The 24,140-nt window shown below is 35.3% G+C and overlaps 1 protein-coding gene across 2 annotated transcripts; it reads right to left on the minus strand.

The window, feature by feature from the left end:
* Positions 1–3,291: 3,291 nt before the first annotated feature.
* On the minus strand, positions 3,292–18,209 carry LOC104888863 (uncharacterized). Of its 2 annotated transcripts, none has more exons than XM_010673972.4 (12): positions 17,969–18,209; positions 17,240–17,399; positions 15,447–15,545; positions 13,970–14,073; positions 10,930–11,735; positions 10,720–10,842; positions 10,490–10,578; positions 10,205–10,405; positions 8,543–8,947; positions 7,279–7,362; positions 6,038–6,243; positions 3,292–3,476 (listed from the first exon to the last, which is right to left on the minus strand). In XM_010673972.4, exons 2-11 carry the CDS (start codon positions 17,366–17,368, stop codon positions 6,205–6,207), a joined length of 2,079 nt encoding a protein of 692 aa, XP_010672274.2. In that variant the 5' UTR covers positions 17,369–17,399; positions 17,969–18,209; the 3' UTR covers positions 3,292–3,476; positions 6,038–6,204. The 2 variants fall into 2 exon arrangements, with proteins under 2 accessions (XP_010672274.2, XP_010672278.2); XM_010673976.4 differs by having other exon boundaries at positions 17,252–17,399; positions 17,969–18,206.
* Positions 18,210–24,140: the final 5,931 nt, after the last annotated feature.

The raw sequence follows: 24,140 nt of genomic DNA on the forward strand, positions 1-24,140 counted from the left end.
AATTAACTTATTAGTTGTGTAGTTTAGTTCAGTAAAAGTAGTCTGCGATGTTATTATATTATTATTTATTCCTGCTTAATATTTATTAATATCATATTAGGTTTATTTATCTATTTACTATGTAATACTCAATTTTGTTGATTACGTGCTTTGTGTGTATATGTTGATCATGGCTATGCCTTATTGATCCAGTGATGACCCAATTGGTGAGAAGTCTCTCAGGATCAATAGAGCATCGTCGTTTATAGGTTTGAAGGTGGTGCATCACGGGTTCGGAGATATGGAGAACTTGTGTTGACGTTCCATTTTACAATTGACTTTATATTTTCCATAGTTGACTTTGACTATTGTGGTTGACTTTTACACTTGAAGTTGACTTTTGACTTTATGCTGGTTTGACTTTTGGAATTGACTTTTTGGTTGACTAACTTTCATTTTCAAAGTTTATTTATTATTATTTCAGTTGTAAAATTCTGAATAAGTCAGATTTATATTGAAAATAGAGGATTGTCTGGGTATTACACTTGTTACTTGAGCAAGAGAGAAACTCACGACAACGAAGGGTGAACAGAGCTCCAGCAGTGGCGGAGGAACAACGACAGCAGTGCATTACCGCAGAAGGCTGACGGTGTTCGTTGGTGGAGCAGCCAACAAGGGTGGCAGGGCTCGACTAGCTCTGGCGAGGCTGGGTAGTGGCGCGAGCACTGACGTTCTTAGACATCAGGTCGGTGGCGACATTGGCGGCGTTCGTCAGGTCTTGGTGCAGCAGCGTGGCCCAGCAGCTAGCAGAACGAAACTAAGGAAGCACAAAGAATTGCGTCGTGGTGGAACTGCGGAGTTCATCGTGGGTTTATGGCTGTCGAGACTGGTGGGCGCATATGGTGGTGGCACTGTGGTGATGCTAAGAAGAGGGGAAGAAAAATTGTGTGTTTTGTTGTGATGCTGCTATGAATTCCATGGCTATTTCTAGAAGAAATTAGGGGAACAAAATGGAGGTGGGATGATGGTGATTGGGAACAAAATTCTGCATCTATACTAATATATTAAAAAGCGTGCGTAAACCTCTGATGCACGGACACTTCAGTTTGGTAGACGTTTTGCGTGTCAAAAACGTTTTGCGTGTCAAAACACAAGAAAACGTTTTTGACACTCATGGACACCCTATCTAATATTTCTCCTTCTGCTGGCCGGCTGCAAGCCTGCAACTATTGTCATCAACTATACAGTTCATCTTGTACTATAGTCTATACTGAATCAATGTATTTATATGCTACTATTCCATATCCATTATATATATTAGTAATTCAAAAGGTCTAAGACAATTGAAATTTGATTAGAATATAAAGCTAAAGCAGTACAAATAAAATGTAGATTATTAAGTAACTAGAATTACTAATGGAGATTGTTTAAAGTTTTCCCAAAACGTTTCCCCGACGTTTCCTCACTTTTAGAATTCGCGTTTCCCCGTGTCCCCGTCCCTAGGGAGTTTTAGTTCATGTGATCCATGTACAATGGAAAAAATTAGAAATTGCATAGTATAGGTTTTGATCCCGTGACCTCAAGTTCATGTACTAAAGTTTTAACCACTAGATCAAGTTGTATTTAGTGATATCATATCAAAGTACAATATCTATAAATGAAAATTTTCTTACCCGGGGCATAGCCCGGGCCTAATAACTAGTTGTAGACTTAAAAGGTTGTGTGTTGGCATTTTGGGGGCTGAGAGAAAGCTAATGGAAATTTGGCATGTTTGCCACGAGAGAGGAAGGACTAAGGAGTAAGGTCAAGTTTTTGATTTTAATAATATTTTCCTCATTTTCCTTTTATTTAATAAATCATAAAATTATCCATTGTTAACTTAATTCGCATATCCCACACTAATGCGAATATCCCGCTCAAAGTCTGGTTAATTGATTGGTTTAATTACTTTAGGAATGAGGATAGAATAGAGGGTACAAGACTCCCAATTTTTATCGCAACATTATGGGGTATATGGTATACGAGGAATGACAAAGTTTTCAAACTAATTCCCACCAATTTAGAAGAAGCCTTGAGTCAACATACCAGATACCACGTTCCTTCACCAAGATATGCAAGGCCAACACTCCTCTACTCGGGACCTCCTCTACCCCTTGATTATGTGGTCGTGAACCTAGGTATTCACAAGCGCGGCACATCATATATCAATATTATCATTGATGGCTCATGGGCAGTGGGAGACTCATTACACAACTTGGATAGCAACGGCGCATGACCAAAAAGTTAGCGTAGGGAGAGGAAAATGTATTCATGCACAATCGACCCTCGCTACTGAAGCGCAAGCGTGCCTCCAAGCTATTCAATGCACCATGGGGCAAGGATATAACAACATTTTCATTTCACACCGGCTCACAATTTCTAGTTCACTGCCTACGAGCCATTCAACTATAGAAATTCTCTATCCACTGGACAATATTAGATATTCGAACGTTTGCTACCACATCGCACTGGTGTTGCATCACTAAAGTTGCGTGAAAACAAGATGGACAAACACATGATCTTGCAACCTTTGTTCGCACCAATCGTATCCCTTTCTTCAACATTTAGTATTTTTCGTTTTTCTGATGTCAAAAAAAAATATATGGCATTATTATGCATTTGCATGAATCCTAAATTTTGTTGATTCTTGTGATGCATTATTATGTTTGTTTATAAATCTATTAACATGAATTCCATTATATGCATGTATGATTGAATTCTAGATTTTTTGTCAAAACACCTCCCGTGCAATTTGTTTCCGTGAATATTTGTAAATCTGAAATTTGTTTAGTTTCGTACATATAATGAAATTCTTAACCTTTTTTTAAAAAATTCAATTGTTTATTATATGTATCTGCATGATACTTACGTTTTCACACAAACTAGTAATTTAAAATCTAATATACAAACCTCAAACATTAACCTGGAAGAGTTAGGAGATTGCTACCTTAGAAACTATTAGTATACTCCTTTCGTTTCTTTTTAGTTAACTCACTTTACTTTCATGAAGAATCAAGGAAAAAACACAAAAGTAATAAAATATGAGAGATAAACTGAAAACAATGGAAAGAAACTAAAAGGTGGATTAAAATGTTAAAAAGTGGATGACATAGGTGGAAAAAGAGGAAAAAACAAAAAGGCAACGATGTATACATTTTTTTTTTTCAAAAAAAACAGACCAAAAAGAAAAGTGTGTAGATTAAAAAGAAACGAAAGGATTATCATCTAACCATAAGAAAGAAGCAAAGAAACATTATCTTTTTCGAAAGGACATTAATTGAATTTTTTTTTTATATAATTGTATTAAAAGAATAGGAGTACAAACTACAAATTGATGAAAACAAAACTGTGCTATCAAATTATTTGCCGTCCTGATAAACTGACTTGTAGATGAAACTCTTAGAGCCACGTCATCTGTGATCCATCTGTGTACACCTCGAATGTCTTCAAATCATCAACTATTACAAGAACAAATTTACAACAATCAGAATAGGATGAAGCCATCAAAAAATAACACATGAACCCCTACATGAAAATATTGCTAAGAACATCAATCATTTACACAGCAACAGACAACAATATCAAAGTCTATATCCCAAAGGAAGGGGTCGCCGCCTCGCCGGTGTTAATCAAGCGTATATTTCGGATCATCGACCACATAGCAACAACATAAACAGGAAAAATACAGTGGTGCATTAACTAGGTCAAATATTAACCCAACAGGAGACCTTAACAGAAGGTACTATTAGATGTTGCTCGTTACCATGAACCTTACAGGTGGAGAACTTTTGATAAACTACAAGGCTCGAGACAAATACATCTTGGTAGTCAGTGGATGAACCAGACAAAGAAAGCTTAACACTTGGATGAGAGGAGAGCAAATGTGAAACTGAAGAAAAGAGGAAAGGAAATAGAAACAAAGAATCTAAGAAAAGGAGGTGATGGATGGGGTTATGCTAGTTGATCTGAAGGGATGAACAAGCTCAACTATAGAACAAAATTATGATATTGATATTAAACACTTGCAGACGACTCTGCCATTTTCTAACAAGTTCCAACCTGTACACCTCATGCTTGGAAGACAGGCTTGTAACCAGCAAATTCTAAAGAATGCAGATCTTAACACATATTATACAGAAACACTACATATTATCACCAGATCACCCATAAATTCAGAATATACCATGAATAAAACTTCCATCCAGAACCTGACCTCTTACTTCGTTATGCTTAATACTTATTTCAAAAAACATTACTCTTAGCAAAGTGATATTCAGAAAAAGGAGTGACATCCTGGCACAAACAGCTAGCAATAAACAAGAGAAATCAGACTCGCCATGCTATATAATATTATCAGATCTCCATGGTCCTATTTTTCGATTTTAAGCCACAGATTCACAAGTTTTTGATTGTTTTCAATGATCCTGATAACAAGAGCTTCGAAATCAATGACCATATCAAGATTGCAGAGAACACTGAGGATGATTTTCAACGGACAAGACTGTCGCAGGCAACTGGGAGAGAAGTCGCCAATCAGAAATTAATTCGAAGTAAACAGAATCCTATCTGACACCCTGAATCATGACTGCCATCAATACTTCAATAGTAATCAAATTCACATAGAAAACTAGGTAATACCAGAAAGTCACGCTTCAATTGACCACAAATACACATTTCATGAAAGCATCAAATACAATAGACCAGCCAATTGTTCGCAGCTTTCCTATCTTATACCACTGATCACATAAGAGTATGATTGAAGAAAACAGATAGGAATATGATTTGTCAAGTTAATGTACACTTCAGATCTTTTTAATGTTGACTTTTCATAGCTAATCAAGTGGTAGAAAGAACACAGCAAAAGGAAGAAAAACTAAACGATAACAACAAAAGGTAGCTTTTGAGAAAAAAACAAAACGCCTCCTCTCTCCTTTTTCTCTCTTCTCTCTCCTCTCTCACAAAACCCTAATTTTCAACCTAGGGGATACCACCACCCCTTTTGGGCGGTGGTAAGCCCCTTTTCTCGTTTTATTACTAGCTTTTTAGGTTTATGTTTCTAATAAATCCGAGTCTCTCTCTAATGGAGAGTTTTTCTACCCATATATTGGGTTTTATCTCTCTCCATGTGAGATTTTAGAGAATTTGTTTTTGGGTTTTTGTGTATTTCAAGACGTTGATTTGTTGATCGAAATTTGTGCGGAGTTGCGACAAATGTCAAGACTTCGTTTACAATCACTTGAATTGAATCCGGTTCTACTTCAAAACTACAAAAAAATGGACAGACCCCCTTGCAGAAGGCTGCATCAGACAGCAATGTGAAAGACAAGGGTTTTCAGAAGTGTTAGATCTATTCAACGATCGTGGTTTTATCATATTAGAATTGTATTTATTTCATTTGATATGTATTTGTTTAGTTTTGAATTTTATTGTAGATGTCGTATGATTTTGAATCAATGAATTAATGTTAATTTCAAAAAAAAAAAAAAAAAAACGATAACAACAATGTTTTAGATACAAAATTCACCTCCCACCTTTTGAGAGATAACTGCCTCTTGTATGGATCATTCAATAGCAATCCTGCTTAAAGTAACTTTTAATTGTCTCTTCACACAATATTATATTAACAGGTAACACCTACAACCCTACAAACAAGAACACCGCATTCCATGCACAGAGATAACAGAAAATAGTGTATACTGCAATACAACATGTATCCCATTGATAGGCAGATGCTCCAGCTGAACAAAATTGCATAAGATACCAGATATCTGGTAAGTAAAGGAAACAGATAGACGTCCTCACCAACAGGCCTATGAGATCAATAATTAGCCGATCTTAGCCTCATGTTCATTAATCCATTATAGAAAACTGGGTTACAGACAATTATCATGAGATTGTAGCATTTGCTAGAAGTACAGCTATCCATAATAGTTTTGAGCCACACATATTTAAGATATGACCTTATAAAAAGTTATGAATCCTTAAATGGGAGCAGAAGATAGGAAGAAAGATCACTTACCTCATCAGAGAGAAGGCATTTGTTGCACTAAACACCACAGGATGAGCCATTAGATGATACAAAGACCTCAAATTATAGAAGAAAAGAATCACAAAAAGATCTACAAGCAGCAAGGATTCAAATGTGATGGCTCAGCCTTCCTAGGTGATTGCTCATCATCAAGTTAATTAGTCTTTCTGAGGTGACGGATCGTTGTATTTTATCATCTGTTTCAGAAAGGAACCAATTGTTAAAGACAATTTGTGTGCGTGTGTACAAGTATGAGAAAGTACAAGAAGAGAAGCAGAAGAATTTGTCATAGATAAGAGCCCGTTTGGGTTTGGATTGAAGAGAAAGTAAAGCAATTAAATGAATTTTCCATCTCTAATTTTATAAATTACATGAGATTTTATAGGATCATAGGAGAGGAAAGAAAGTGATGGAAAAAGCTCATAAATTTTCCACTTTCCTCCCAAAAACAGAGGAATGAAAGCAACAGAGGAATGAAAGCAAAAAAAAAAAAAAAAAAAAAAAAAAAACTATCATATTCTAGCCCATATTTTTCTTAATTTCCTTTTCTATTAGCCAGTCAAACATTGGATTCCACAAGACAGTAAGCCACCATCTAGTCAGCAGTGCTGACTTGGTGAATACGTGTGAATTGAAGGGGAAGTAGTTCCGCTTCATGAAGAAGCTGTAATGTTCAAAGTCTCACAAGACTACAATCTTGAGGTATCACTTCCTGAAGAGCTCATGAGCTGAGAGAACAACAGCTTAAGGGTGCTTCCCATGCACTCAGGTGTAACTCAGTTGTAGAATAAAATTCCAGAATTAAACAATTCTAGGGTGATCGATGCAGATGAATGTCTAGGAACTACTGGAAATGAACCAGGAAGCTGTTTCATCAATTTACTAATTGGACTTGAATGAACCTCGAGACATGTAAAAAAGCTTCCTAAACTTCTTGGGTGTTGGCGTAATTTGCGATTGTAAGTTTTTTTATTTTAAGGGGATTGAAGTATTGAACTTAACTTACTTGGCTTGGCTAGTTGACGAGGGGATTGAAGTATTGAACTTAACTTACTTGGCTTGGCTAGTTGACGTGCTTTTGGCCTCCTTACTCCTAAATCAACTAGGTAAAAATGCTGACATGCAGTCAGTTCTGCTAAATTAGAAGTACAGATCCCTTGCAACTTATGAGACAGTTGTTGGCGCAGTAATTTAAGTTTAAACACTCAAGACTAACAGAATTGAGAAAACACCTTGTAGAAATATTTTTTCCGGAGCTTGATCGCTGTCCGTATGCATCTTTTGACTCTTATCTTCAGCACATTATCATTAAATATCTGCCAAGTTATGAATAGCCATGGTCTTATATCAATATCAATTTAATTTTCACGGACTTCAAATAAATATAGTAATGAAAACACATGAACTGAGCACACTGTGAAACTAAAAATCTTGAAAGATAATCAGCAAGGTAAGAACTCCCTCATCCAACCTGCCCCCAAAATGAAGACAACGTCAAATTGTCGTCAAAACATAATGTAGTCCTGAAGATTCCAAGAAAACACAAGTCCTTATAGAGATAGTAATGGTGAATAAGTGGTGATTCAACTACGACGCCAGACATTTTGATCAGATATTCTGCAAAGATCTTTCCAAGGTAATAAAGAATAGTCCAACTAAGTAGTGCAAACTAATTCTTAAGACAGAAAACAAAATTCACAAGCCAATATTGAAATATGGTGCCATTAGTTACAAACTTACAATAAATCATAGTCTTTGAACACAAACAAAAGAATAAACAGCTGAGTCATTGATACTCTAGCACAATTTAGTTGAGCAAACATAAGAGTACCAAAACTTGCTTAAGCAGGGCAATTTTCAATGTATATTTATAAAACCTCCACAAAGGACAAAAAAGAAAGCAATAACAATTCATTCGAAGAACCAATGATAATATTAAGGTGATCCCTGTCTATAATGATATAACCTTGTGCTTCATTTTTTCCCAAAATGCTTCATTTTTTCCCAAAATCAACAGCTTGTCTGTCTTTTACTTCAACCTTTCTTTGAAAAATAAGTAAGAATGTCCTAAGTTCACCTTCACTTGCATATACATAGCCAGATCTATAAAGAATAAAACTCCCCCATATCATGAATTCAGAGCTTCCACACAAAAAATTTGGAAGCTAAACTTGCGAACTTTTACCTATTTGAAAAGATTACACCTAGATATATATTGACTTCGTACTACTTACAAAATTCTAATAGAAAAGATCAAAAAAAGGGAAAAAACTCCCTTTGGAAGTAATCTTCATTCAACTTAGCGAGGATCAAGTTTTAGCTGCTCAATAAAGCAAAATATTCTAATTCAAGAGTAAAATAATCAGACTATAGAAGTATAGATACTCACGTAATAGTGAACAATAACGAATCCAAGAGTTGAGACTTAACATGTAACATGCATGAACATTATCTTGCAAAAACTACATAACAGAAGAAAAGGCAGGCAAGATCAACCTTGATCAAATCATCAATTGAATGGGTTACTTTGATGATCTTGTGCCGGTTCAAGATCAAAATTGCTGCCACACAAAACACAGGTAGGTCATCTTCCCTGTTTCTTGTTGCTGAGAACGCTGTGCGTACATTTGTGCGATCATTCTTAGACCATAAGGTCTTAGTTAAGCCACAAAATGAATGATTAGCCGTTAATGACTTCATCACAGCCTCATCAGAGTTGGCATGTTCAATATTTGAATTTTTTGTTTGTGAGCCACCCTTTGAACTGCTCTCGTCTGTCCCCTTCCTTTCCTCTCCAGTTTCAGTGCCCACATCATTTGGGAGTTGTAACACCAATGGTTCAAGACAATTTTGTCCCGTATTCCAAGCAAGGGATTCATCAAAGTCAGCAGCCCACATCATCTGCATTCATGGCATTTTAAAATGACAAGGAAACATGTAACTTACACCTAAGTTTCTAGCTTCAGGACAACAGAGTGAAATATATGTGCGCTTAAGATTTCACTAAAAAAAATCACTATAATGGGATGCTTGATAATTAAATTAAAGAAAAAAAGTTCGCACCAAGATACATCCAACTCCATAAAAAGTAAATTGCACAGCTCTAACTGCAGAGTGAATTCTTATTAAGCCAAACTAAAGCATCTATTGCTATGCTAGACCATATATAGAAAGGTCTATCCTCCGTCGTTCTGCTTATATTTACTTCTATTTCTTTTTCAAACTTTACCAGAAATTTGAAATGGAAAGGACGTATGTGTAGACATACAGGTGGTCCTCAGAAACAGAAATAATATCTTATTCATATAAGCCTAATTGACGAGACTTTCCTTGGAACCTCTTCCCTTGTAATTAATATACAACTTCAAATACTAACTCCTATTCCATAATTCTTCCTAAGATGTCTGAGACACGGGTCCCAAAAAGCTCATTCTTTGGTTGCAAGTGCATAAGACAAATCCCTTTCTTATATGACTGCAGAAGACAGCCCAAGCCTAACTCTTTTAATTCCTGTCAATGACAAATCATAGAATACTAGCAGCGGACATCGATGAAGATGTATAAGCATTGATACTGTTGCAGATGCCCAGATATATAATAACTCTTGAAAAAAACCATACAACCATGGCAGTCAACATACAGATAGTAGATTAGCCATAATCATCAATTACAAGTTAACATTTATATTCAAGATCAATCACCAACTGCAGAAGGATGCACAATGTCGGTGGTGAGGTCAATGAACCCCCCTCCCCCCCTAAATTTCGAGCTTCTTGTTGAAACTTTTCTAATAACACTTGAAATTTTAGAACAACTTTCTTATATAATTGACCACTTGAACGGTTGAACCCAATATAAATATATTAAAATCATTTTTGCCCCCACAAAATGTTTGTTCTGGATCTGCCATTGACTGCATACTTGAGGTCATCTTATTAAACCTAAAGAACTCATCAAGGCGCAAAGAGCGATGTGGATCAACTGAAAGCACAGATTTCTATAATGGCCACTGCCTATCAAATTTACTCTCATATTACAAGGAGAATATAAACTTAAAAGATGGCAGATTCATGAATTTACATATCGAGTCTCCTGTAACTAATCAAATACATGGATATAACAATTTCTGTACTAAGTCAGGAGTTTAAGAGAGCAAACCTCCCACATACAAAGGGCTTCACTAAATGATAATTCTCTCCGAAAAAGTACGAGAAGCATCCGAAAGGCAAAGTGAAGGCTTTCAGCACCTATCTGAGACAAGTGTGAAAACATTTCTCTGTCAGTCAATTTTAAGATATGCCAGAGAGTTTGCAGCTGCTTCATTACTCCAGTTTGTCCTTCCATTCGAAAATTTTCTCTCTGAAAACATGCAGCAAACAGAACTTAGACATATGATATGCCAATAGATAAGCCAAAAGAGAGAGTAAAGACTAGAAGTCAGACCGTTCTTCGGAGAAGCATCTCGAAACACCAAAATGCATCCGCATCATTCTCGAAAAGAACCACAAATGGAGACAGTAAGTCACTCATTCCTGAACCGAAGATAAACATCAAACACGTCAAACTTTTAAAATCTAAGAAAAAAAATGCATTTATAACTGTTGCTTAAATTTCTCAACCAAAGGTCTTAAAAATGAGTATCAGCAAATATATAATCAAGGAAAACCCATAACCTTGGCAATATCCTGTCTCAGGATCAACCCATGCATAAACAGCAAGAATATCTGACATCCTGGCCAAATTTTTTGGATCCTCATAGAACTCGAGATGACTGTCAGTTCTAACCACATCAACCACTGGCAACGAATATGCTCCATTGGTTAATTAAAAAGTAAAAAGAAAGAGCACTTCAAGAAACAGATGAAAAGAAAGCTTTTCATTACCTATCCGATGCAGAGTCCAGAGCCATTCAGATACCTTATCTTCACTAGGTTCACCTCCTTGGAAATGGCTTGAATACAATTCTGCAGTTTCTGGCACATCAGATATTCTCAATTTGCTCAGTACTTTATTTTTGTACTTTTGTATATCATGTCGCAACACTTGTCCATGAGGTCTATCACAGTGGCCATCAGCCATCTCAATTTCGGAACTGATAGAATGTCGAACACTATCAGATTGTGAACCATTTGATTCATTAACTAATTCATCATTATTATCAATCTGAAAACTGTGCATGCTCTCTTTGCCAACTCTGAGTTTGCATTGATCAGAATTCCCATCAACATGTGATTCACTTTCATTACTCTTCTCAAATAAATCCGTAACAGGCAAGGCAGGAAAATCATAATAATCGTCAACTGGATATTGAGTTTCATGTGCTTGCTTCCTAGGTCCCAAGGAACTGCAGTTGAATTTCACAGGACTAGGCATAAGACAAGATGAGTCGTAAGCGGCGCTATCAATGCTTTCTCTCACACTGACAATGTCAGAAGAATCACTAGAGCTTTCCCTTTGGCATGTATATGTTGTATCTGTACAGTTATTATTCCTATCACAGTAATCGTTAAGTTTGTTAGTATCATCTCCGGAAGCTTGTCTCCCTTCAGATTTCGCTTCTCTTCTCACATCATCTTTAGAATATGCCCTCACATCCATAATTTTTGAACCCACAACATAAGCAAGTGAGCCTGTTCCTATGCTTGAATGCATCTTTTGACATTGTCTCACGAGTTCCTCATATCTCTCCCTACATGACAGATGACATTAACCACAGCAGGCCAAGAATTAATTTTTCCTATGATATAAGAGAGTTGATAGCAATTAAAGTGTGACCGATTAAACTTCTAAATAATTCCTGAAATCTGGATATTGGTCATAACATATCTTTCACTTTTCCTTCCAAAAAATTGGAAGAAAAAATTTCGTCATTATATGATAAACTAAGAGAGCGGCAATTTTCACTCTATTCGACGCATATATCATGGATATTCCTATTAAGTTCCACCAGGCCACCACATATACCAATTGCAGTGACATTTTCTTCAGAGACTATTCATGGCTTGATAAGCAGTAAACACACACTATATCTCCGGATAACCATATAACCAATTAATACATCACAAAAACCAAACGCTTCGACACTATATGACATGTACATAAGATTATCAAACAGCTATCTTGGGCTTGAAGAGCAAAACTGGATCTGAAAGAAGCATTTCAGAGTATACAATATACAACAACCTAGAAGTATGTGTTTATCTAGAAACCAGACCAAAACTATATCGCAATAGGTTATTGGATCATCTACTCTTACTCAAGTTTTGCACCCACAGATCTGCATGAGTCAAGCAATACAAGGATAAAGTGGTGTTTATGAAAGTACTTCCAATAGGTTCATTTCTTGATCTAAGTTCTGAGGATAGGTCCTAAAACAGAATTCAAGAAGCTAATAGCCAGGCTAAAAGTTTAACTTGAACAAAGCAAATAAATCCTACAAGCTTATTTGCTTCTTTAGGAGCTTGGGAAAAAAATTGCTCTTATAAAATAGAGGACAAGGGAGTAAACAACTATGATTAATGGAATAAGGATGACTAAAATATCAAATATTGTGCCAGTATGCCAACAAACCGGCAAGAGCGATTTGAGAAGCTTCTTCACACAAGATACAACAAGTGGGCAGAACAATCTGATTTTTACCTGAAACAAGTGCTTTGCTCACAGTAAGAGAAGCATCTTGAGATCTCGTTTCTTAGACAGAAGATTTTCGTGGTTACACAACGAAATAACTATCCTTATCCCCGAAGGACACCAATATTATGATCAGCCATATATGCCTAGCATACACTCGTCTTATCCTGGCCCAAAAGCTCCAGGCCCTAGGATTGGATCATTGGCTTATTAATAGGGTATCAACTATCAAGTTAACAGCAGCATAAAACAAAATTGACAACCATCATTATCTCATCTGTAAGTTGCAAGTATTATTTACTCCAGACAAACAAAAGGTTACCCGGAACGGAGGAGGGTGTACCACATACTAAGAAAAGATTTTCCACATCATAGATAGACCTACTCAGCGAGTCGGGGCCAGGGCAGGCGAGCGGGCTTGATAAAACATAATAGTGGGTCAAGAGTCATCTGATATGCTGACCTGCCCAACACAGCTTTTTTTTCCTTGTAAATCTCAAAACATCAAAATCATGTTTGATGACGAGAATGTGTGCTGGCCACAGATTCTTCAATTACATCAAAATATACAAGTATCAGTAGAAGAATTCAAGGAGAGAGAAAGATAGACATTCCCGAAGAATATAAATATCAATCAAAGAATCATGATCATTATCCTCCTCATCTTCATAATCGTATTCATCATCGCATGTCCTCTTCTTCATCATCATCCTTTCTCCAAATGCGTTGATGACCCTAGCGTTACGATGGGTTTGGATGACTAGCTATATACGATGACGGTTCAAGAGAGAAGGTAAGAGAGAAAAATACAAGGAGAAAGTAAATAATTCAAAGGAAGACGAGACAGTGATGAAAATGGATTGTAAAGATTGTACACCTATGAGTTTTCAGCTTGAGTTGAAATTTTGATGCATTTTAGATGGTTAGGTTAAGGGAGAGAGATACACTGAAGGGATGGCCACGAAAAATACATATATGGCTGACCCTTCAAAGCCTCGCCCCAACACAAAAAGGGCCTGTCCCATTTACAAGGTGTTCCATGTCTAACTTTGGTTCTTACCGGGCCGCATCAGGGTTACTAACGAGGCTCCACCCCATTAAACAGCTTTAGATAGCTCGTTATCCACACAAACACACACAGCACACAATATAAATTGGATATATTTACTAAATCAAAACATATTCCGAAACATCCTGGATTGTACTTAAAAGACTATGCACTCCCACAGAATAATGCGGAAGTAATCAATCAGAAGAAATAACACATACTAGTAAAGGTGAAAAGGTGCGAACCTTCTGGCTGCTCTCACCAGTTTACGGTAGTCACTGGTACTACTCAATGCATAACAACCAAGAAGAAATTCCCATACTTCTGGCCTTATAGATGGATCCACACCCTACAATGAAAGCCAATATGGTTAACCATTTTGGAACTTAATGTCCTAAACAATAACAAAAGATAAGAACATTATGAGTACAGTAACGTGTATGAGGTGAGTGTACAAAAAGCTCGCATGAGACCCACACTTAGCAACACAACTCGGTGAAAAATTAGTGACAAATGACCCTTAGCATAAGTTATAACTATTGTCAAACATTTCTTCCACTTTATAATGTTTGACTTTCCTTTGTGACAAACCCATGACCTTCGAGAGGAATTTTCCCCTAGATTTCTTTATCAAAAAATTCAGACGCACAAACAAATTACTCCCTCTGCCCTTTATAACCTAGTTTATTAAGCTAATTTTTCATTGTTTATTCATGCCCCCCAATTTATTTACTTTTTGTGGACCATAGACCATTAATTACTCAATTAAAATTTATCTTATTATGTTCAAACGAGTTTGAACCCAAATAGCTCAAAATCTGGATCCACCACTGCTAAGAAGCCTGCACATAAGACTTCGCTAAGTGCCATGAAAGAGCAGTAAATTCAACAGTAGATATACGTAAAACAAATTTAACTTTGTTTTCAAGGAAAGAGCTCATAGAGCTAGTTACAGAACCTCAAACTCTCACAAGAAACAAATACACAATCATAATCTAATGTGCAGAATTGGAGCAAAAAATCTTCTATTTTACAAATATAGATCTGTTGATGTTTATGATTTCTTGTAAAAACTAAGTATGTCTCCATTAAAAAAAGGTCTGATTTATGATTTTGAATTATTAACAATAAACTGAATAAAAAAAAAGGGAGAATGTGTATCACATACTAAGTCTGTCCCAGTAAGACTATCCCAAATGACAAAACAAGTATCTAATGAGAAAAGTCAGAGAGAAATAAGAATGACTCTAATCTTCTTAAATCTTTTGTCCACCTCTTTCTAGGTCAGTCCTTCAACGTAGTCCCCTTCCAAAAATTAATGTCCAAAACTTAGCAAAATTCCTAAGTTGCCCCTAATTGACAGATGAGTCCACATAAATTTAGAGCTTCCATTCACTTAAGTACTAGTAAGAGTATATTTCAAATTTAATGATTATTGATTATATCGCAATGCAAATCATATATTGATGTGTCCCACTTAAAAGCAAGACATTCCATTAAGAAAAAAATCTTGAGGATGGCAGGAATGTTGGGATTTGCACCTTAAATGCAGAAAATGTGAAGCAGACCAAACCAGAAAGTAGAACAGTCATCAGACGAATTAAAGAAGAGGGAGTATAAATATGAAACAATTTCCATAACTATAGAATGCCAATACAGTCATTGCCATACTAAATGGAAGTCAACCTAAATATGGACAAGTTCGGCAGCAATAAAACCCACCCCTAAGATCATCGACTTCAGCGCTTTCTGAAAGCCTAAAACCTTCCCATCACTATCAAATACTCCCTGCCACTTTTCTGGCTTAAGCATTTTGTTTACCTGCAATGTCAGAGAAACAGAAAGAGTGTACACTGTCATTCTTCAGTTAAAAAAAAAAGTATCAAAACATCAACCAGCAAGGAATCCGCAATTTCAGGAGAGCAAAAAGATATCCATTTACTAGTTACTACCTCCGTCCTTTATTAGTTTACCCACTTTGACTTACAACACTATTCATCTTTATTACTTTGACCGTCATTTGTACTTTATATGTAAGGAAAATATAATAATGTGTGATATTGTTTGATTCGTCTCAATATATAGTTTTGGAATATTAAATTTTTATAATTTTTACAAATACATAATGAGAGATATTATTACTCAAAGTTTTACATCGATAAATGTGAAAAGTCAAAAGGGGTAAACTAATAAAGGACGGAGGGAGTATATTCCTATACTACAGTAATATACACAATTCTCCTTTTGGAAATAGCATTTAAAATCTCTCCCCTATATTTAAGGAGCACGTGAGACACTCGGAGTATGACACGCACAACTGTATGCTACTATAGCAGGTGAAACTATACATGTCATAGGCTTGCTTGTCATTTATTTACTTCTTCAAGATGAAATTGATAAAAGAAAAAATATTAACAAACTCTAGGAACAAGGTTAATGATCTACTATAATCTACATTGAATTATACATACCCATCTCCACTTTAAGATAGAAATATGATACGATCATGCAACGCACTTTATATGGAGTTTAAAATATACATGAGACGCTAACTTCCGTTGTTCTTCCTTCATTCTTTCTCTTCTTTTCCATGGTGAATGCTATACTAAACATGTAAAAACATGCACGTAGTCTTCCGCATAAGAATAGACATCAAACCACACCAAAAACAACAATAACAACATCCTAGTATGAGTCCTACTCCTACCAATGGTGAGGTCCATGAATGTCTAGATGTATGCAGCCATAGCCCTACCCTAAAATAGGGGAGTGGTTGTCCCGATAGAAGACTAGAAGTCCAAATAGCAAGAGATGACAAACATAGAATCCAACCTTTTTGAATATTTTATAAGGAAATAGCTGGAAAAGCCTTAAAGGCATGTGACCAGAGAAAAATTACTATATAATGATATTAACCTAGAAATTTAACAGTAATAGATTATGTCAAACATCTTCAACAATAAAGTCCATAACATACTCATAGAAGCAGAATGCCACATAAAAGCTGTAAAGAAAACAGAACCACACAGAAAAGAAATCATAAAGAAGTAAAAACCTTATAGCAAAATGAAATTTATGGGAGGAATATATGCAGCGCTGTAATTTACATTTTATGAGAAAAAATTGCCATAAAAACTAGCAAATCGGTTAATAATTCTCTAACAAGGACACGAATGCTTTGAAATGCCATGGCATGGTAACATAGATCTGATTCCAGAACATCCCATAGGCAGCAGCATCATGGGAAGTTGGGAAAATGCTGATGGAAAGGCATGGAAGCTCGGTTTTGAAAAAAAGGGGTACATAGCTTAACAAGATTCACAAGTTACTTTAAAGTCAACCTCTCTGGTGCATGATTTTAATTTAAAGGTTTCATTGCGCTTAAAGGGGAACAAACAATACTCCATGCGTGATAATTAGAGATAAAAATGGTCAAAGTTTACATTAGCAAGCATAGTACTCAAACTGTATAGCTTTGAAGGAAATAGAGGTAGTAACTCTTAAAAGTGCCTTACAGCTACCACAACCTTGATAGGCGATTGATGAAGACACGGGTCCCCGATGTCGCAAACCATAGAACCCATTCTCTGAAGATTTGAACCTGGCTTTCCACAACCCCATTGCTTGTCAAAATCAACAGACATTACCTAATTTACACTCTCACCTCCTCTCCACCTACAAGTTAACAAGATTACACAGATACAACTCAATCAGATAAATTAGCAACACAACTGTCACTACAAATATATTATCATGAAAAAAGGTGACCATAAAATCTGAAAAATATAGCCAAATATAGACATCTGATGCCAACTATACAATTCCAACCAAAATTAATCTTAGAAACAAACACAAGTTTTGGTAACTCTTCTTTAATCAAACTAAACTCAACCAAAATAGAGAATTACACACAAAAAAATCATTAATACCCAACACAATCAACTCTGTTAATCATCAAATTATGAAGTTGTTATCAAAACAGTCAAAAATTAACAGTTTATCTATAAATTACCCTCAATTCTACCCAATTTCTTAAAAAAATCCCATTTTATTATAAATCAGATAAAAACAAAGATAACCCAGAAAAAAAAATGACACAAAAAGTTGGATTTTGGGTTTTAGAAGAACAACATTGCACATTACAGTTTTTTGACCAGATCATGTGAATCAATCTAAATAAGAAATTATAAGGAAAAATTAAATAAGATTGAGAAAAGAGAAGAATGTAGGAGAAGAGAAATGACCTGAGAAGAGAGGGCGAAAATTGAGAGGAGAGTTGTGAGGAAAATCGGAGATCGGTTGACGAACTCAGTCTCCATCTACACCTACACCCACACCCTTCTCTCTTTCTCTCTCCTAACACCTGAAATTTTTTATTTTTTTAATGTCTTATTATTATTTTGAAGGGAAATTTATTTGTTAAATTGTGATATGTAGTATGAAATGGTTGACAAAAGAGGAATGTTCATGTTTTGTGAATAATGGTAGATCATGTAGTTTAGCTTAGCCTAGGGGGTTTAGGTGTTTTAGCTTGTTTTGGCAAATGCAAATTTAAATTTAACACGAAATTGGTAGATGAGTTAATAGGGGTATATTTTCTTTGATATGAGAAATTTGACTTTGTATTATTGTATAGTACTATATAGTAGTAATGTATTTGTGTGGTTGTATCATGAATTGCGTAATGGAGTAATTAGCATTATTATGAGGTGTTAATTTGAAATTAATGTTGGAAATAGATTTAATTTGTGTAATTGCATGATTCATAATAAGTTTACTTTTTTTTAGTTGTTTTGGGTTAATTTTTATGAACTTTGATGATTGATGTATTATTTGAGATCGTCAACTTAATATGGAAGAATATTATATGGGAATTCACTATTCTCGAACTCCAATAAATGGTAGACAATATTATAAACCTATTATACTGTGTTTTTTTTATTAAAGTGTTGTCTTTCTACATTTTGGGCTATTAGGATTGAGGTCCTCCCTTAGATCAAAGAAGAGGGTGGATTTGTTCAACATAGTCTAATTATAGGATCATAAGATACCATATAGTGTCTTTCAAAAAAAAAAAAAAAGATACCATATAGTGGAGAACATAAGATGGTTTAACCAATTAAAGGCTTTAACTTGTTAGTCAAGGTTTTGCCTCATGATTTAAAGGTCGTGAAAATAAACTCTATTAGGGGGTCTTTAACCAACAGGTTGGTTGGTCTTTGTTAGTCTTTGAGTTTTTGTCATTCTCTCTCATTTCCTCCTTCTTACACCTCACATCCCACGAAACTCCCACCAACTCATCTGTTTTTCCTCACAATCGATGGGTTATTTAGTCTTACTTGATTTTAGATTCTCTCTCCTACTTTTATTATACCCCACTATATACTTTCTCCTACAATGTGTATTTTTATAGTGAAAGTATTGGGTCAGACCGTCTGACGTATTGTTTACTGTCAGACGGGTTGAGCCCAATACATCTTCTCTCTGCTTCACTTTTTAGGTCACATTCTTTCTCCTCTTTCTTCTTCTTCTCTGGATTTTCATATAATCCTTCAAATCTGCCATAATCAATCTTCAAGGATTTGTTCAATCATTCATCGGCGACGACGACGACGACGACGACAAAAATGGAAGTTCATGTGGATGATGAAGAGGACGATAAAATTGTAATAGAAAGAGAGCATATGTTTGATAAAGTGGTGACACCAAGTGACGTAGGGAAGTTGATTGGTAATACCAAAGCAGCATGCGGAGAAGTATTTTCCTTTGGATTCGAGTAATAATGAGAAAGGTTTGCTTCTTAATTTTGAAGATCGGACAGGGAAGCCATGGAGGTTTCGATATTCGTATTTAACATTTGTTTTGCAATCCTCACTAGAAGAATATTCAACATCTGTTTTGCAATCCTCACTACAACCATAATCAAAAACTAGCTAAGAGGAATGAAGAAGAAGGAGAAAGTGAGAGAAAGCAGAGGTTAGTGTTTTGTTTTTCAGTTGGACGTTGTTTTGTTTCAGTTGGACTTTGTTTTCTTTCAGTTGGACTTTGTGTTCTTTCAGTTGGACTTTGTTTTCTTTCAGTTGGACTTTGTTTTCTTTCAGTTGGACTAACTGAAACAAAATGAAGACTACCTGAAGAAAAATGAAGACTATCTGAAAAAGAATAAAGACCAACTGAAACCCAAGTAAGTCTAACTGAAGCACAAAAACCAACTGAAAAAAAAGAAGACTAACTGAAAAAAAAAAAAGACTAACTGAAACAAAATGAAGACTACCTGAAAAAAAATGAAGACTACCTGAAAAAGAATAAAGACCAACTGAAACCCAAGTAAGTCTAACTGAAGCACAAAAACCAACTGAAAAAAAAGAAGACTAACTGAAAAAAAAAAAGACTAACTGAAACAAAATGAAGACTACCTGAAAAAAAATGAAGACTACCTGAAAAAGATAACTGAAACCCAAGTAAGTCTAACTGAAGCACAAAAACCAACTGAAAAACAAAGAAGACTAACTGAAAAACAAAGAAGACTAACTGAAAACAAAATGAAGACTACCTGAAAAAATATGAAGACTACCTAAAAAAAATGAAGACTACCTAAAAAAAATGAAGACTACCTGAAAAAAAATTGGAACCACCTGAAAGTCGTCCGACCAAGATTATGGTCGGACGAGTCCGACACAATACATTCTCATTTTTATATGCAGTAAATGATTTAAATTAATAAAAGCTAATTAGATTACGTTAAACTAAATTACATCAAAAGCTAATTAGCTTACGTCAAATTAAATTAGCGTATGCTAATTAGCTTATATTAAATTAAATTTTGAGGATTTTGTGGGTGGTATACTGGTTTGATTATTTTAGGAGTATGAATAATTAGGATTATAAGTAATTTTAGGTAGGAGAGAGTAATTAAAAAAAAAAATAGGTTGGGAAGAAGTGTAGTAAAATATAAATTATTGCAATTTTTTTTAAAAAAATTATTAGTTTATTTTCTTGTATTAACGTTACAATTTTTTATAACGTTGAAATATAGAACTTTAAAATCAGCACAAATATTGCTGAAGAAGCATGGTAAAATCTGCACCAAAATCCACGTGGAAGCTCGCTACTTGGTGTTTAGTGGGTCACTGACATCAAAAGTAGCTTTGGGCCAACTACTTTAATGAAGCAGCTGGAGTGCATCGTTTTGTGCTCACCTTGCTTCTCTCTTTCTCCATTTTGTTCAATGCCCAGCATTTTACATGTTTAAAATATAAAAAAAAATCAATTATCCAGCTTCCTTTACCACGCGAGGAAAAACTATTGGTCCGGCAAAATTGACCCATACCCGTTGACCCGACCCGAAACCCATCTTTCACCTGAAAATAACGACCCGAGCATGACTCGAAACCCGAAATAACCCGACCCGAATTAAAATAGATCTGAATATGACCCGAACCCGAATCTACCCAAACCCGAATCTGCCCGCGCACGGAATTGACCCGATATTGATGAACACAACCCAAACCCGACCCAAAAAGTTGTCATATTAGTTAATTTTTAAACAAATTTAAGGAAAATATTGTCATGAAATATTATATATAATTTTGCCATTGTCCACTAATTATTTAGTTTGTTTTCATTACTCTTATATGTGTTTTATTTATTTGTGAGATTGAAAACCCGATCTAACTCGACCCGATCTAACTCGACCTGTTGTAACCCGACCCGCTCACCCGACATGACCCGAAATCTCATGGACCCGATATTAACACGTACCCGAACAAAAAGTTGACCTGATTATGGCCCGACTTGTTTGACCCGTTTGTCACGTCTTACCCCAAGGGCCAATTTCCCCAATAGCAAAACCAAGTAAAGTTAGCTTTACTATTTTCCAAACCAACTAAAAACCCACCCATTGTACATGCTCTTAGGATGAGAGTTTCCTTGGAGCATCTACAATGTCATGATTTAGTTGGTATTAAAATAGGAAGACCAAGCTTTAAATAGTTTGGAAAAATTGACAAGAAAAATCCAAACTATGACCGTTCCACTCAAAATAATCTCAACTACGAGTTATTCGAGAATAATCCAAACTATTGGGAGTACTTTTTCAAAGTAATCCAAACTTTTAATCATATATAATATTAAAGCAAGAAAAAATTGTCCTACGTGGCAAGACCTCAACCTTCCTCTATTCTCCTTCACCCTCAACTTTTCGACTTAATGCTTGCTTATGCCACGTGGCATTGCTGAAAATAATTTTAACAATAATCAATTAATTCCTCCAATTGTGTAACAATGAAGGAAATAATATCAACTACAATAACTAAAGGAATCAATCAACCAATTATCAATTAAGGAAACAAATCAAATATTATCTTTTTTTTTAAAACGAAAATCATATACTCCCTCCGTTTAGTTTTAATCTACTCACTTTCCTTTTTAGACCGTTTCAATTTAATCTACACACTTTCACTTTATCTATTTTAAGTAACTTGTCCCATCCAACCCTTTTCTCTTTCTCCACCCAAATAGGGCTCCTCCATTCATTTTAACCCAAATTACCCCCACCTACCAACCACTTTACAGCCACATAATTCCTCTTAATTACCCACTCCTTTTAATTACCCACCCACTTTACAGCTATATTCCTCATTCTCTCTCTTCCCCTCCATTCATTTACACCTAAAGGCTAACGTGTCTCACTCCTCTATTTCACTCTTCATCAATACAACCCCCCATTCTCTCTCTTCCCCTCCATTCATTTACTTTCTCTCTCTTTTCTAGATCTCTGGTTAAATTTAATCTCTTTTTCTGTTGGTTTTTCTTCATCCCACAAAATTAAATATTGTGTCTCTGTTGGTTTATCTTGTGAAACGAAAATTTAGGGTTTTTTTTCAAGCAAAATTCTACTGAATTCTCAGTGTTGAATTGTGGATTTAAGTCTTAATTCTGGATTTTTTTTTTCGAATTATGGAGCGATCTTCCATATTCAAGCGAAAATGGAGGGGCAAGTTTTGTAGATCTAAGTTATCTACTCCTGCTTCATTTGAAATGTCGAAGGAAAATGATTATTCAGAATCTTTTGCACCTGATACGGAGGATCCGTATGATTCTGGTCCATATTTTGCTCCTGATTCAGAGGATTCTTATGATCTTTGTGAAATCATCGCTCCTACTCAGAGTATTAAGGAACCTGAACATTCAAGTAAAAAAAAGCGCAAAAGAAACAGATTAGACGAAGATGAACTGCGAGAGGAAGTGAATTTCTCATCCATGTCTGCAAAAGAGTTTATTTTTCAACTCTTAAAAATCAGAATTCCTCGTCTGAAACGACGTCATATGAGCTAAGTTTTATGTTTATTTTTTTTATGAGCTAAGTTTTATGTTTATTTTTTTATTTCAGTTGCCTTGCATAGTTGCATGTGGTGTTGTGTGTGGATTATGTGGTTATATGCCTCGCATGTGTTGGTGGCTTGCATCTTCAGTTGTGTATGGATTATGTGGTGCTCTTTTTGGTAAAAAAGATATCAGTTGTGTATGGATTATGTAGTGATTTATTGGTAAAAAAGATATCGGTTGGCTTACATCTTACTATGGGTGGATGAATTATCAGTTGGCTTGCATGTGTTAATGTGGAAAAAGAAAATATAAAACACCCTAAGTATTGTTCCATCTTCTCTGTACACACTGATTTCATCAATTCCATGTTAAAACATGAATTATTCAATTATCTTAAGTTTAGGTTATCTGCCTCTTAAAGTATGAGTATATTCACTTGGTTCAGGTGTTTTGTTTAAGAGAGATGGATTAAGGGTGTTCGGGTCTGATTAGATTCATCATCAATTCCATGTTTTAGAAGATGATGATAAGTGAACTACAAAAAGGGAATGAAAAAAAACAGAAGTGAGATGTACTTAATGTGTTACAGGTTTTTTCGTTGAATTACAGTGTCCCCACTCCCCTTAATTTTTTTGTTAATAAAGTTGCCCACATGGGCTGGTTATTTCTCTTTCTTACTTTTTGGTTTTCTCTTTCCTACTTTTTACACTTCTCTCTCCTCCTTTTCCCCTTGCTGTCAGCAAACAATGCCTTTATCTTGGTTCTCCCCCAAAGCACACTGTGTAGATTAAAACTAAACGGAGGGAGTACTTTTTCAAAGTAATCCAAACTTTTAATCATATATAATATTAAAGCAAGAAAAAATTGTCCTACGTGGCAAGACCTCAACCTTCCTCTATTCTCCTTCACCCTCAACTTTTCGACTTAATGCTTGCTTATGCCACGTGGCATTGCTAAAATAATTTTAACAATAATCAATTAATTCCTCCAATTGTGTAACAATGAAGGAAATAATATCAACTACAATAACTAAAGGAATCAATCAACCAATTATCAATTAAGGAAACAAATCAAATATTATCTTTTTTT

Source organism: Beta vulgaris, chromosome 3, assembly GCF_026745355.1.
Source record: "Beta vulgaris subsp. vulgaris cultivar EL10 chromosome 3, EL10.2, whole genome shotgun sequence".
Lineage (NCBI taxonomy): Eukaryota > Viridiplantae > Streptophyta > Magnoliopsida > Caryophyllales > Amaranthaceae > Beta > Beta vulgaris.